We start from the raw sequence: 15,380 nt of genomic DNA, 5'->3' as shown, positions 1-15,380 counted from the left end.
AAATGATCTAAACTAATATGTACTGCACATCTGTGACACCCAACTGTATCTCTTTGCCTGTGTATATATAATGTGTACCTCTGTGTCTGCAGGAGAGTCTTTTGACCCAGCTGCTCCCCCAGTGACCACCGTGCTCCTCCTGACTCAGGGATATCATGGGACCCCTCCCTGTTCACCTCTCCCCACTCCTCCTGCTCCTCCTCTCCCTGCTCCTCTTGGCCCACCCCTGCACTTCCTTCAGGCCACAGGTCGTGGAGCGAGCGTCTGGGCCCGAGCAGCCTCAGCCTGTGGGCAACTCTTCAGGGTCTGGGAAGCGGGCGTGTGCAGGCACTGTGGTGTGTAAACCTGGTATCCTGCTGCCAGTGTGGCTACCGCTCAACCCTCCACTGGGGGAGCAGGCAGGGAGGGCTCTCATCTACTTCCTCTGTCTCATGTACATGTTCGTGGGTGTGTCCATCATCGCTGATCGCTTCATGGCATCCATAGAAGTCATTACCTCTCAGGTATTATTCAGCCTAATGCTTTGGTCCTGTTCTGCTCCCTCTTTTTTAAATTTAATTTACCTGGATATTTAAACAAATATCCAGGTAAACTACATCCTCCAGATCATAATTAAGTACTAAAATGAAAGATTGAATACAAACCAGCCAGCCAACAACAGGCAGATATGAGCCCCTGTAAGAATATTACAGGAACGTTACAGTGATTTATCATAAAATCTGGTTTCTCAGTCAGTTCTGGATCTCTGTATTGACCCCTGTCCCTTACCTTCAGCATCCTTTGGGGCAAATTATAGAGTATGTACCCCACAGCTCCTGGATTCTCCATATGCAGCATCAACAAACACAAAATAAGTTTGTTGATAACTTTGTTATATGAGATTTTATAAAAATGTATTTTGAATCATTAGCCTTGGGCTGACATTCAATAATTGTATTTGGGCTGAACTATATGGAGATGTTAAATTGTGGAGCCTACCCATCATACTGTGACACTGACATTGATCACAGTAATGGAAACATATGCACATGAGTTCATCACCATCACTGACATTTTCACAACCATCTGCCCTTGCAGGAGAAGGAGGTGACCATCACCAAACCTAATGGTGAAACTACAGTAACTACAGTGAGAATATGGAATGAGACTGTGTCCAATCTCACACTCATGGCCCTGGGCTCCTCTGCACCTGAGATCCTGCTTTCTGTCATTGAGGTACACAAGATGCTTTTAACATAAACCTTCACACAAGACATATTTTCACTGTGAATGTGGTGTTCACACATCTTTAGAAAAGAATTTGAAAAGACTATTACTTGCAGATGTGCAGGTTAAATTAAATTAATAGGAAATTAAAATAAGGTTAAACAAATAAATAAAAGTACAATTTTGAGATTTACTTGAGCCTAAAAATAGATAAACCCTGTTCTCACTCTAATGTACTGTAGTTGATTTTGTGGTTTTCTTCTTTTGTTTTTCTAGTTACATATTCAAACTATACAATATTTGAGTAAATTGGAGTTATTCAATTCCAGTTAGCTCTTGAAAACTACTTTTATTTGCTTCTTTGTTTTTGTTTGACTTTGACAGGTGTGTGGGCACAACTTTAATGCAGGGGAGCTCGGCCCGGGCACCATAGTGGGCAGCGCTGCCTTCAATATGTTTGTGATAATTGGTCTGTGCGTGTGGGTGATCCCTGATGGAGAGTGTCGCAAGATCAAACACCTGCGTGTGTTTTTTATTACGGCTTTCTGGAGTATCTTTGCCTACATTTGGCTCTACCTCATACTGGCTGTCATCTCACCTGGGATTGTAGAGGTTTGTTTCTGATGACTGTATATGTTTGGCTGTTTTTTCTGATAAAACAAGTGTTTAAATCATGTTACGCTCCTATTGCCTACATTACCAGGTTTGGGAGGCTGTGGTGACACTGCTGTACTTTCCGGTGTGTGTGCTCTTGGCTTGGATCGCTGACCGTCGCTTACTTTTCTACAAATACATGCACAAGCGTTACCGTGCTGACAAGCGGCATGGCATTGTGGTGGAAATGGAAGGGGACCTTACGCCCAAAGGCATTGATGTGATCATGGATGGAAAGCTGTCAGATGGTTCGTGCCCTGGAAACTCCTCCAGTGTGACAGTATCTGTGCAGACAGGCAATGAACTAGACCAGAACAAAGATGAGGTAAGACAGGTGGCTCGTGGAGAAATGCTGTGGTAGACACACATTGCAAGACTGAAGATTGGATGGTGCGAAATCATAGCTTTTTTTGAAAGCAGTTATTGGAAAGTTATTTCTATATAGCCATTGTTAGCATTAACAGCTGTTTACTTACCAGTCATGCAAAGAGCTTCAGTCATCATTGTGTTTATAATACAAGATATTATAATACGTCCTCTGAGCAGCGCAATTTCTTCAGGGCAGACTGTATGCTACAGTGACTCGGTATCGGAAAGTGAAGAGACAGTCAGACCGAGCCAGGGCTAGCTGGTTAGCATGCTAACTTCAGTAGAAGAAAAGAAGTGATAGAAAGCGTCAGGAAAAGCAAAACTAGAGGGTTGCTTTCCATTATTGGAGGCAGTTTGTGGCACGTAAAGGAATTAAGTTTGATGCTGAACTCACGTTTCATTTAGACCGTACGTAAAACGCTGTTAATGCTAATGTTGATAATGTAGCAAGAGCAAGACTTACATATATATAATTTTTGATGTCTATTTTGAGTTGAGTTATTAAAGCTCTTACTTAAGAAAATTATTTTTTTTCACTCAAATTCTTTTTTTCTAAAATGGGAAAGAATATTTTGTAGTATTTTTAAAAAGGCATGGGGAAAGGAAGCAAGCTTTGAGCTGGGGAACATCTCCAACCCTGTCAGGACCACTGCTGGTTCTTGTGTTTTTATAACTTTGGAATTTAATGGGAATTTAAGGATAATATCAGGTTTCCAGAAGTTAGCAGGATTCAATCCCAGTGGAAGGAGTCTGAACAGCAGGACGTTGATCAGTCGAAGGCTGAGCAGTAGGGGTTCCCAAAGTATTTCTTGATAAACAACCTTATATTAGTAAGTATAGTCTGCAGAGTTTTGACCCAAGAAGAAACACAAATACAAATGTCATAATAAACTAAGCTATTTGTTCTCATTCCGCTGTGAACTGAGACCCTCTGTAGGACACAACTGTGTGGTCACAAGTTAAAATAGGCTCGGGAGCAGTTTGTGTTTTAAAGAGCATTTTTTACAGAACATTTGGCAAAGAGTAAATCACAATGAATACAGTGTGGTACTTAACAACCAGTTTCCTCTCTTGGATAGGTGGTCCGCATCCTTAAAGACCTGAAGGAAAAACATCCAGACAAAGACCTGGACCAGCTGATTGAGATGGCCAACTACTCTGCCCTGGTCCACCAGAAGAAGAGCCGCGCCTTCTACCGTGTTCAGGCAACACGCATGTTGATCGGTGCTGGTAACATATTAAAGAGACACGCTGCTGAGCACACACGGCGCTCAGGACGCGAGGACACTGACAAGGCCACGTGCTCGCACATTTGTTTTGAAAGTGCCCAGTACCAGTGCACCGAGAACTGTGGCTCCCTGAGTCTTGGGGTGATCCTTGATGGGGGCACAGGTCAGAACACTTTCTATGTGGACTACTGTACAGAAAATGGCTCTGCCAATGCAGGGGCAGACTATGAATTCACTGAGGGAACACTGGTGTTTAAGCCAGGAGAGACCCACAAAGAGATCAAGGTGAGCAAGTAAAGGGGACTGTAAAGGTTTACTTCCTGTGTTTCCTGTTTGTCTCCAAAGTAAACTGTCAAAATAAGAAAATACCAAAAATAAACCATGAGACATTGCACAGAGAGCACAAATATTTTTAGGGTTGGGTAACAATGGGACCCAGAATCAGTCACTTTGAAAGTTGTGTTAAAATTCATTTTGAGAATTTGGTTTATGAGGAGCTTGACGGTACAATACTTTGCACTCTCTCCAGGTTGGTATCTTGGATGACGACATCTTTGAGGAGGATGAGCATTTCTTTGTGCGTCTTCAGAGACTGAGGGTAGAAGAGGGTGGAAATGAAGGGACAGGAACTCCACCCAAGGGTAGACTAGTGGAGCCGCTGGTTGCCACCATCACTATCTTGGACGATGACCACGCTGGCATCTTCACCTTTGGTCAGCGGGTGCTGCGGGTGAGCGAGAGCACAGGCACGCTGACGGTGACTGTGGTGAGGAACTCGGGCTCCAGGGGCACTGTCGCTGTGCCATACCATACAGAGGATGGCAGTGCCAAGGCTGGGTTGGACTACGAGGAGGCCAGAGGGGAGCTGGAATTCACCAATGAACAGACCAGGTGAGGTGATGACTGGCAGATAGAGTAAGACAGAGTAAGTAGAGCCACAGAGTCTGATGAATTTGAATGTTTCATTAGAAAGTCGTTCTAAAGTTCTCCAGGAAGGAGGCAATGACAGACACTGTCTCTTAATGTTGGCTTATTTACTTATGTGTTTTTAATCATTTTTAGACAACAAAAGAATTGTTTTTGGTTCTGATAAACAATATTTATTTATAGGATCAGTTAATTGCTGGTTTTGGTCTTTTAATGATTGATAACAAGAAAAATATAGAATGTGAGACTGAGAAAATTGTGTAGGTAGATGAAATTTTGAATGAAACTGTAATTTTAACTGTCAATTTTCTCGTTCAGCCTACCTAATAGGAGCCAAATAATAGTATTTTTTCCTTTATTTTACAAGGAAGTCCCAAGTCTGAATGTCCTCTCAAGAAAAACAACCAGATCACATTCACCACGTTCCTAATGATGCCCTTAAGAATTTCAATGGATATAAATTCTTTCTGCAGGTTATTTCATGTCCAAGGTGCATAATAAAAAATGAAGTTTTCCCAGATCTGAGAAAACTTGGCAGGGGGGCACAGGGGTCAGCTGGACATTTACCCAGTATCACTTTGTAAATAAAATACAAATATACCAGTGCTGTGAGTGGTCAATGATGTCCAGCCTCTCAATTCATAAAGAGCACAATGCAGGCAGAAAAGTAGCTTCCACATGTTTTTTCTTAGCATTAAAAGTGAAATAAGCTCTATTTTTTAAAATGAAAGCCTATTTTCATTTTGTGCTTCCTAACTAGATTAGCAACATGTGCATTAAATAAATAAATAAGTGAATAATAAAATAAGGTTTGATGGTCTCTATTATTGCCAGAAACACAGACAACGATCAAAGAGACCACTGTCCTCTTTTCCTAAACACTAGTTCAGAAACACAACACCCTCACTGCTTTTATATTCATTCTACTGGCTCATTGGTGCTTTTAGGAAAAGGGCACCTGAACCTCACTGAAAGATTACTATGGGTTATCAGTCACCCTTTCCAGGTAGAGGAGGTCCCTTTAGACAGAATTACCTGACGACTTGACACCCAAAGATAATCCCGTCCCCGATCAGGTGTGGGAACCTCCAGTCACCCCATGTAAACTGACAGATCCTTTTCCCATTAAATTTTCAGGTTATATAAGCTGTGTTTGCACATGGACTAATTGTACACTTAGTGAAAGACTCTGTTATGTAACATGGCTCATCAATACACACTACACGGTAAAGAATATAACAATGCGTAGATCATAGTTAATTGGGAAGTGTGGGGTGCCTATCCTGATTATTTCATTTCTTTTTTTTCCCACTGTGACTATCACATAGTGTTTATCTGTATCCTGCACTTCTCAGCAAGTCATCAAAGTGCTTTGCAAATTAACTATACAGACATTGATTACACAGGGTATCAAGGCTGTGTTACAAGGTATTTAGTTTAGCTATTTCTTTGGCAAACTGAGGAGCAGAAGCACACACTGTTTAGGCCTGAATTATTTACAGGTCCATAGTGATTAATTATTTAGGTCACTTCAATTTGCGATGTGATTTAGATGGTAGAGGAAATGTTTAAGACGTGGAGGTCTTGTGTCTTTATGCACTTTATTGTTTATCGAATTGAATAGTGCTTAATTCTTTTGTTATAGAAATAAAAATATGTGTGTGTGTGTGTGTGTGTCTTTGTGTGTACGTGTCTGTACATGCTTGCATGTCTCCAGTCAGACCTTACAGGTGTGCATCATAAATGTAGAAGAATATGAGAAGCAGGAAAACTTCTTCATTGTGCTTGAGGACCCCAAATGGCTGAAGCGAGGAATATCTGGTGAGTGTGAAGGCATTTTACATTTTATCACTGATGCCTAAGTGACTTGAGTTTTTGTTTTGATCATGGCAATTAAGTCAGGCAGTATGAGATGATTTCTTTCACATTTACATTAAAATAAAATAAAATACACAGCAAGTAGAGGGCCAAGATATCTCCAAGATCAGGTATCACAACAATAACAGTGGCAGCGCAAGCGGCTGAAGGCTGGGCACCTGCGTCAGAGCCAGTAACCGAAGATTACACGCTGCCATTCACTGCTGTCTCTGTTTCACTGTAGCGCAGGCGCTGCAGCCAATTATGAATTTTGTATCTGTCAGTTGCTTGTTCCCTGTAACCTCACTGTGTCAGCAGGAAGGTGCAGGAGTTGGATGTGTGCTTGTTAGTGGAGGTCAAAAGAATCAATTGCATTAGTTTGTAATGAACAGTAGTTTTTTTCTCTTGATGTATTTTAGAGTCTCCCAAGCCTCTCCCATGTGTTAGGTCCTGGAAATAGTGTTATTGTATGGTATTGAATGGTTGTCTATCTTTCTTCACAGCATTGCTGCTAAACCAAGGTAAAGTTTGGCTGTTAAAGGTGCAATGTGCAGCATTATTAAATAGCCATGTGTTATTAGGAAATTGCATGCTATTAGCAGTAAAGTTAGGGTGTCAGAACACCTGCAAAAATCCCATTTGTTCCTTGAGATCAGACGATCTCTTGCCCATTACTTCCTGTTGATAAAAAGGATTTGTCTACCTTCTACTTTCTATCCTTCCTGACTTTTGTTTTACTGAACAGCATAAACATTGTTTCAGTCTTTCATTACTCCCATTACCTGCCATTGTTAGAAACTCTTAAATCTCTGCTTTTGATTGTTTTGTGCTGTAATATACACCAACATATTATTACTTTTACCCTATATCCTAATTGGTTCATTGTGCTGGTTGAGCGTGGGGCCTGTTACTGCATGACCAGCTGCTTGCACTGAGGGGGTGGAGCTTCCTAACCCCAACCTGTTTCAACAGGAAGTACATCTTATCATGGATGCTACACACAGCACCTTTAATATTTTTGGACTGTGAGAGTGTGTGCATGTTGTTGTTTTTTTCATCTTTATGCTTCAGGTTTGGGCCTGGAGCCTTGGCTGAGGTTTAGGATGTGTGTGTGTTTTGTAATTGAGACAATCATTTACAGACAAGATGATTAAATGTCTGTGCTGCCCTGACAGGACACCCCACCCCTGAGGAAGAAGAGGCCAGGAGGATCTCTGAGATGGGTAAACCCATTTTAGGAGAGCACAGCAGGCTGGAGGTCATCATAGAGGAGTCCTGTGAGTTTAAGGTGTGTGAGTGACTGACAGAAGGAATTAAACCAGCAGCAAACCATTCAATCATTGAATACAAGGAACAGACAAGCACATTTTATTTAGTTTGTAAATATGAGAATTTTAATTATCTTCATTGAGTGAACACATGAGGCTTTAAGGCCTAGAGTTAACATACAGTATGTACATTTTTTATTTGAGTAGTATTTCCTTTGAAAAGCTTTCATGAATAAAAGCACCACAGAGGTTTGTGTTGTTGCAGTGTGGAGAAGTTGATGTAAATGTGTTTTACTTCATTAACCACCTGCTGCCCTCTCACACATCAGACTCCCAATGGAGTACTAGACCAGGTACAGTTACTGCCCGCATGTTGTGTGTTGATGAGACTTTTCTCCTCTCATTCCCTCATTAAACTCCCTTCATACTCAAACACGATATAACTCTCCTCATGTATTACATGCATTTTGATATGACATGTACTGATGCAATGTGTGTGTATCAGTTTGCGTTGTGTGAGCAGTGTTAGGATTCATTAATTCTCAATTTAATTCATATTCTGCAGCAGAACAGTGGTTTTGTGGGTGTACTATGAATATGTGCCATATCCACGGATATTATGCTGAGATCTGCATCAACCAGCCTTTGTTAAAAAGCTTGCAGTAATCCTTTTGAGAGTTTAAGGGTGAAGTGACATAAATGTGGGGCCAAATGTTCAGATGATTCTCTCTGTCTACTGGCTGACCTGTTTAATATGTTGTAACAGAGCACTGTGGACAAACTCCTGAAGGACACAAATCTGGCTGTAGTGATTGGCACTCACTCATGGAGAGAGCAGTTCATTGAAGCGGTCACAGTCAGTGCAGGTCAGTGGCTATTTCTTTCTCTATATGTTTTTTTTACCAAGTAATCTTTGCAGAATGTGTAGTTACATTAAAAGTTTTAATCAGAGGTGTCGTTTTAACACTGCTATATTTCTCTCTCATTATAATTTTCTCAGTTTTATCTGTGGGTGATTTTACTGATTTTATAAAAGCTATGAATCTGACCTCGGCCTTTTCCAGAGACACAGATAGGTGTTTTTTCTCACTCAAAACTGATTATTATTAATGTTGATGATATACATTAACTCAAATTAAGATGCAAAATGAATTTGTCTCAGAGTGATTAAATTTAATGTTACAACCTGATAAAGTAATCTAGTTTGTTTTGCTGCCTGCAGTTCACTTGTGTCAGTTTGTTAACATTGAACATATCTCACAAGACTGACAATGTGGTTAATGTTACTAATAATGAGTAGAGAGAGGAAAGTATTTCTCCCAAATTGCTACTATAATTATCCACATTAGATCAACTAAAAAAACATAATCTGCATTCTTTAAATGGCACATCCTTCCCCAGGTGTATTATTCACCATGATCTCCACATGGCTCTTGTCCTGTCAGTCACCTGCTAGGTAGCCTATGAGCACAAAGACCACCCGGCATTTCAAAATAAGATCAAGATGTAGAGTACAGGAACTGAGAGTGAGAGTTAAAGAGAAATATAAAAGCAGCCACGACAAACAACTCATTATGTGACTCCAGCTGCTTCTCTAATTTCCCTTTGGGATTAATAAAGTGTTATCTTATCTAAAACGTTCTAATTTCTTGTTTACAGCCAAATCATGACACTAAAAGCTGATTGGGCCAAAAAGTGATTGCATCTTTTGTGGTTGATGCCTTTTTGTTGCTTAGTTTGATTTATCTTCACCATGCCTCCTTTAAACAGGTGATGGAGATGAAGAGGGACAAGAGCAGCGGATGCCAAACTGCTTTGACTACTTCATGCACATATTTTGCATTTTTTGGAAGATTTTGTTTGCTTGTATCCCGCCCACCGAGTACTGGAACGGCTGGGCGTGCTTCATCGTGTCAATCTCTGTCATTGGCATCTTAACAGCCATTATTGGAGACCTCGCCTCCCATTTTGGCTGCACCGTCGGCCTGAGAGACGCTGTCACTGCTGTTGTCTTTGTAGCACTGGGAACTTCACTTCCTGGTGAGTGATTCTACAAGTGAACCTCAGTTTTTAATTATTAAAACAAATGTAATGTACACACAGTGATGCGAATGTTAAAGTCAGTTAATGTAACTTTCAGCAAAGCTAACAAGCACTGAAACTTCACTAACTGTACTTTTTTTTTACCCAGATACCTTTGCCAGTAAAGTGGCTGCCACTCAGGACCAGTATGCAGATGCATCTGTGGGAAATGTGACAGGAAGCAATGCAGTTAATGTGTTTTTGGGCATTGGAGTGGCCTGGTCTGTGGCTGCTGTATATTGGGAAGTCAAAGGTAAGGTCTTCCGTGTGGAGCCTGGCTCGCTGGCCTTCTCTGTCACACTCTTCACCATTTTTGCGATCTTCAGTATGGGAGTGTTGATGCTACGTCGGAGGCCGTCCATAGGCGGCGAACTGGGAGGTCCACGGATCCCCAAAATCCTCACTTCACTGCTTTTGTTTGGACTCTGGTTTCTCTACATCCTGTTCTCCAGCTTGGAGGCCTATTGCCATATACAAGGCTTCTGAGAGAGCACAGTCACAAACACAAACATGTCCAGGACTTCGACCTGGTCGGTACTGTTGCAATAACTAGCACTGAAAAGACCTGTCACCACTTGCGTGACTGCTGCCATGGTTCATAAAAATTGTACACACACTACAGACTTAAACCTGCAAATCTGTGCACCACATCCACTCCAGGACAGTTCGAGTCAGTACAATTGATGGTGACGGATCTGATCGTTTTCACTGGACTAAACAACATGTAGTGACTGTTTTGGATAAAGGAGAGCAAACAGTCTGTGAAGTCTTGACACTGGCTACACCTCGTATCCAGGATTTCTCATTTGGTCTTGTTTCTCCTCACGCTGATAGAGGCTCGATCTATAGATTAGACCTTCTCCTAGTAATTACATCAGAAAAGTAACACCTCTGTGCTTTGTGTTACATAAGTGGAATGTAATTTTAGTGTATTGGGACACCATCATGTTTATACCATGGCCACTGTCATGGGCAAAAAGAAGCTGTGTTCAAACTGTCATCCATTTCTTAAAGGTCCAATATTTTACACTTTTCTGGTGTTATATTCAAAGTGTTGATATCCATCAGAACATATATTTGTAGTTTTAAGAACCAAAAACCATCTCAATGTAGTTTTATATCTCTTCTCTCAGGCTTCTCTCTGGAGCTCTAGTAACAACAGGTTAGTCAGCCAATCAGAAGAGAGGATCTGAACCTCTCTTCTGATTGGCTGACTGTTTTCTGAGTGATCATACAAAAATATAGCAGATTTCAGGTAAACACTCAGATAAACCAAATCCTTCAAGGTTGGATGTTCAGCAAATCTGAGAGTGGTGACTGCTTTGTTGTGACATCACAAAGTTACAGAAGTCCTGACGGCTCGTTTTAAGGCTCAGTTTCTGAATACAGGCTGAGTGCATTTCTCTGTGGACTGAGGTTTTGATACTTTCACAGTATCAATATAGAACCTAGACCTGCTTTATAATCAAAAAAGGAGATGGACACCTACCTTTATACAATATAGGACCTTTAGAGCTTGTTTATTGTCGATAAACATAAGTCTGTTTAAGCAGTAACAGTTAATTGATAACATAACACAAAGCAAAAGTACTGCTGCTCTGGCTACCTCTTGTTTTTGCACACAGAGTTAGAACAATAGTTAAACTGTTGACGGAAACTGTTTGAGTCATCCTGGTGTACTATTTTGACCCTGTCAGCCAATCCCAAATATCTTCTGTGGGCACGGTATAAAAAACTGAGAGCAGTCTGGTTACAATCTACAGTCTGGGAGATCATATGTTGTGAATTATCTCTCACTGCTATATTGTTGAGTCATGTGACATGTTTAGTGTAATGTACTGCACCTGCTGAAGCTGATCTCACCGTGAATATTGATAATAGCAATGATCAGAACTGCACTACACGGACCCAGTATTGAAATGTATAATTGACAAAGGATTACACTGACAATGAATTTCTAATAAGCTGTGGAAAGAAAAAAAAAAGTACCTAGTATCTGCCATTTAGTGTGACTGTTTGAAAGTGATGATTCATTCACCCCTGAAGTCTTTTCATTTTATTTATCAATGGTGTAATTTAATGTCTTTATAATTATTGTATTTGAGCTGACATGAAAAAAATTATATTGTAATTTATTGTAAGTTGTCAATTACATTGAAATTTTATCTGAGTGTGTTTGCCTTGGATCCATCACAAGACAAGATTTTTCTACGGGAATATGACATTTGGGACACACTCAGGTAACCACATATATTATTCTTTTAAATTCTATGATCCATGTCAAACAGAAAATAGACTTTTGCAAATCCAAAAAGCACATGTGTCTTGTGGCTTTGTGCCCTGTGTGCATTGTGAGTCTTCAAAGTAGATAGAACTGAGGAAGTGATGCACATTTCAAGGACACTGAAAAGAAAGTAACTAACTCTTAGTTCTATTTGAGGAGAGTTTATGGAGACTTGAATCGTGAATCGTAAAATAGCAAATAATGCAGATAATGATTTCCCCTCACCCAAAGGTGATGTGTTCAAATTGCCATATGTCATCCAACCAATTCTCTGAAACCCAAAGACAATCAGTTTACTATCAGATATGACAAAGTAAAGTATCAAATCGTCTAATAATTTTCCATAACCCAGAGCAGTATATATCAGTACATTAAAACTATTTCTTTTACAGTAATAAAATGACATTTCATGTCCACGGTTTTCAAAAAAATAAACTATTCTATTTATTACAGTTATTACATATCACTTAAAACATAAACATATAAACAGCTGCTGTCCAACAGATGGACATATCAAAAAGTTTATGAAAAACACGTGAAGTAAAAAAATAAATTCAAAATATTTTTTTCATGTATATCAAAGAATAAAAACAACAAAAATAGATCTATTCTTGGTCTCTCATAATTCATGCATGAAAGGGTTAAAGGACTAACATTTGGGTTGGACATTGTGCTGAAATTGACAATATAAAAAACAAGGAAAACACAGACACAACATGTGTGGGACATAACTTATATGTTAAAAAAGAAATAGTTGTGAAAATAAAAAAAATATTTGAAAAAGCAAGTCATTAAAAACCTTTACAAAACCAATAGGTTTTCAACAATATACAATTATCAATACACAAACAAGTATGGCGTGGTGGAGCGTTGCTTACTTAGGATTGCTGCAACACACCTCTACTGCATCTGACAAACTGTGAGTGCCACACTTCACTCCTTTTGGGCAGCTGTAGCGATGGTCTATGGTTGCAACTATTTTCTTTGGCCTCCCAGCAGTGAGTCGGTGTGTACCCCGAAGCTGGACCTTTTGGCGGGTAACAGAGGTGGGCTGTGCAGTTCTACTTGGCCCAGCAGCGTTTGAAGCCCGCTGACGACCTTGTGCTCGCTGCGATGGCAGGCTTCTGCCAACATTGTGACCAAACGTGTGCATCGCTGACTGCAGCATGGAGGGGTTCCCCTTTAGCCTGTGAAAGGTCTTCATCATGGCCGCTGCTGCTCGCTGAAACTCTTCATTGCTCTGTGCCATGGCTGAAAACTCCTTCATCATAGTGTGCCACTCTTCACTGTCTAAAAGAGCTGAGGGGTGGCTATAGTCATCCTCACACTGAACCTGCAAATCATACTTCAGCACATCAAGCGCTGAGGACAGCGAGTGCCCAGCCTCAAACAACTCTGTTAGTTTCTCCACAGCCTCGCTGCGCACGTCCCGGTGACACACAGCAGCATCAGCCACATGTATGCTGTGATTGTGAATATTGCAGATGTGCACAAGAGTTGGATAGTCTGGTATGTGAGGATCAGTGTTTCTGGAGGGAATAGGAGAAAAGGCATCCTGTTAAACAGATATTTACAGACATACATTAAAACAAGAATTGCTTTGGAGGTTAAGTGGAGTTTGTGTGTCAGACCTGCTCCGTTGCCCATTGGAGACCTCAGTGCGCACGAGGGTAACTTTAAGTTTAGCAGGGCAATCAGTATTTTTGGACACCCTGGCAGCCTTTATTGTTTTCTTGGGCTTGGTGTTATGCTGGCACCGGTAGTCTGCCTGCAGTATTAGGAGAAATAAGTAATAAGATAAATTTTGACAAAATTTGAGACTGACTTTCAGACAAAACATATTTTTCTTGTCCAAGCATTTCAGTAAGTATAAAGGAAGTAGTACATATGTGGTCCTGAGCAGAGGTGTGCTATTAACTAGATGATTCTAACAATCTCCTTAAGGTTAGACAGCAAACTGCTGCTGTGATACATCTAACCAGGACTTTCTATAACAGAATTTTGGACAGAGAAGTTCATGGGTTTCCATGGTGTCAGATGTTAAAGTGAATAATCTGGTTTCATATGTGCATGTGTACGTAGTGCATGAGAGTAAGTATAGAGTGAATTAGGTTCATTTACGTCTGAATCACAAGTATAAATAATAAAGACAGTATTAGGTTCAGTGGGAGGTTTAAAGATTTGTAACATGAGAAATGTGAATGTTGATGGAGATTTTGACAAAAAGAAATTAAGGGATGGATGAATGAAGTGGATAAAATATTTGTGGCAATTAAGAAAAATTCAAATGTAAGATATGTAAAGCATTTTAAGGTCTAATATTCATAAAATGAAATTTAAGACTTTTTAAGGGCCTGCAGACACCCTGCACAAGGACAACATACTGACAGTGGATGGGAAACAAAATCTACTCAGTAATGATGTCGCAATAACAACGCTTTTGTAAAAAACACAACTCACTTTGAAGATGATCCTGTGGCCTTTTGTGGGCCTGGTGTGGGCCACTCTCCATGAGACTGCCATGGACCTCAGCCACACCAGGATCTCCTCCTTCGATTTAAGGGACATCCGTATTGTGGCCTCAAAACTGATAAGGTCACCGGTGGACTGGCTCACAGCTTCGTACCTACATACATGGTACTGATAATCCTTTGGCAAGAAATCCTCCAACAAAAAGCAAAAAGATGTTGTTTTAAAAGTATGCTGTCCTCTCTGTTGAATACTAACATTTAAGAGTTTGTACAGGCATGTCACATTAACTATTACGGATAATGGAACAATGTTTTGCTGCCAGGTGAGCCTTTGGGTAAAGCTAGAAAAAAAGCTTTGAAAGTAAGAAGAATATGAAGCAAGACTGATGTATGTCAGCTTTATCACAGGACAACCCATAGCACTTACCATTAGTTCACAGTGTTGGTCCATATTTATAGATGGGGCAGTGCAGGGAAACCGCTCAGCAGTACTGAGAGGTCTTTTCAGATTTCCTGATCTGTTTCAAAACAGATTAATGTTTGCTCGGTCACTTGTGTTCAGTTGTACATTTAAGCATGTAGGGTGGCCGAAACATTTAGGTTAGCGTTTACCTATCTTTCCCCATAGTCGGCGCTGCATCCATGTTGAAGTTATTTTACCCGGTTAAGCCATTTGGCGCTACACACACAGTCTGCAATCACTAATAATCAGAATTTTACTAAATATTGACAACTGGTCAAGTTTTACGGTCGAGTTTTGCATCGATGTTTCACATTAACTTGCCTCCACTAGCTGCAAGAAGGGGAAACAACAACATGGGCTGCAGGGACTGAGTCGCTCTCCCCCGGTCCTGACAAGTTCGTAGCACCGGCTAGAATCATAGCTAGGCTAACGTTAGCTGACAGCAGACGCCTGGAAGCGACTCGCCAATCAGAGGTTTGGCAGGGGTGGGTTTTTACCCACCTCGGGTGGGAAAAGTAGCACTGGAGAACTGGAGAACCTGCAGTCTATGTGGAGAACGCGATAATATTA

The 15,380-nt window shown here is 40.6% G+C and overlaps 2 protein-coding genes across 8 annotated transcripts in view; one reads left to right on the top strand and one right to left on the bottom strand.

Annotated features, from left to right (window-relative positions):
* The window catches only part of slc8a2a (solute carrier family 8 member 2a), a 27,549-nt gene extending 15,787 nt beyond the window's left edge, over positions 1-11,762 (top strand). Inside the window, exons 2-13 of one of the 2 annotated variants that reach the window (XM_071461394.1) lie at positions 93-503; positions 1,078-1,215; positions 1,591-1,818; positions 1,910-2,185; positions 3,309-3,743; positions 3,988-4,349; positions 6,103-6,206; positions 6,746-6,763; positions 7,418-7,530; positions 8,277-8,376; positions 9,281-9,550; positions 9,702-11,762. In XM_071461394.1, coding sequence (XP_071317495.1) covers positions 156-503; positions 1,078-1,215; positions 1,591-1,818; positions 1,910-2,185; positions 3,309-3,743; positions 3,988-4,349; positions 6,103-6,206; positions 6,746-6,763; positions 7,418-7,530; positions 8,277-8,376; positions 9,281-9,550; positions 9,702-10,078 — 2,769 coding nt within the window. In that variant the 5' untranslated portion in view covers positions 93-155 and the 3' untranslated portion in view covers positions 10,079-11,762. The remainder of the gene's footprint in view (positions 1-92; positions 504-1,077; positions 1,216-1,590; positions 1,819-1,909; positions 2,186-3,308; positions 3,744-3,987; positions 4,350-6,102; positions 6,207-6,745; positions 6,764-7,417; positions 7,531-8,276; positions 8,377-9,280; positions 9,551-9,701) is intronic. The other variant, XM_071461395.1, reaches the window with a different exon arrangement.
* On the bottom strand, positions 11,634-15,380 carry LOC139607998 (uncharacterized). 6 transcript variants are annotated; one of them, XM_071461402.1, is made up of 6 exons: positions 15,132-15,380; positions 14,960-15,048; positions 14,775-14,865; positions 14,337-14,540; positions 13,508-13,644; positions 11,634-13,405 (listed from the first exon to the last, which is right to left on the bottom strand). In XM_071461402.1, exons 2-6 carry the CDS (start codon positions 14,989-14,991, stop codon positions 12,751-12,753), a joined length of 1,119 nt encoding a protein of 372 aa, XP_071317503.1. In that variant the 5' UTR covers positions 14,992-15,048; positions 15,132-15,380; the 3' UTR covers positions 11,634-12,750. The 6 variants fall into 6 exon arrangements, with proteins under 6 accessions (XP_071317503.1, XP_071317504.1, XP_071317502.1 ...); XM_071461403.1 differs by having other exon boundaries at positions 14,960-15,039; XM_071461401.1 differs by having other exon boundaries at positions 14,960-15,379.

The sequence above is a fragment of the Trachinotus anak genome, unplaced genomic scaffold (assembly GCF_046630095.1).
Source record: "Trachinotus anak isolate AG129_WGS33_773 ecotype Australia unplaced genomic scaffold, CSIRO_AGI_Tana_v1 ptg000024l, whole genome shotgun sequence".
NCBI classification, from domain to species: Eukaryota; Metazoa; Chordata; class Actinopteri; order Carangiformes; family Carangidae; genus Trachinotus; species Trachinotus anak.
This window is presented reverse-complemented; position numbering and strand designations above follow the sequence as displayed.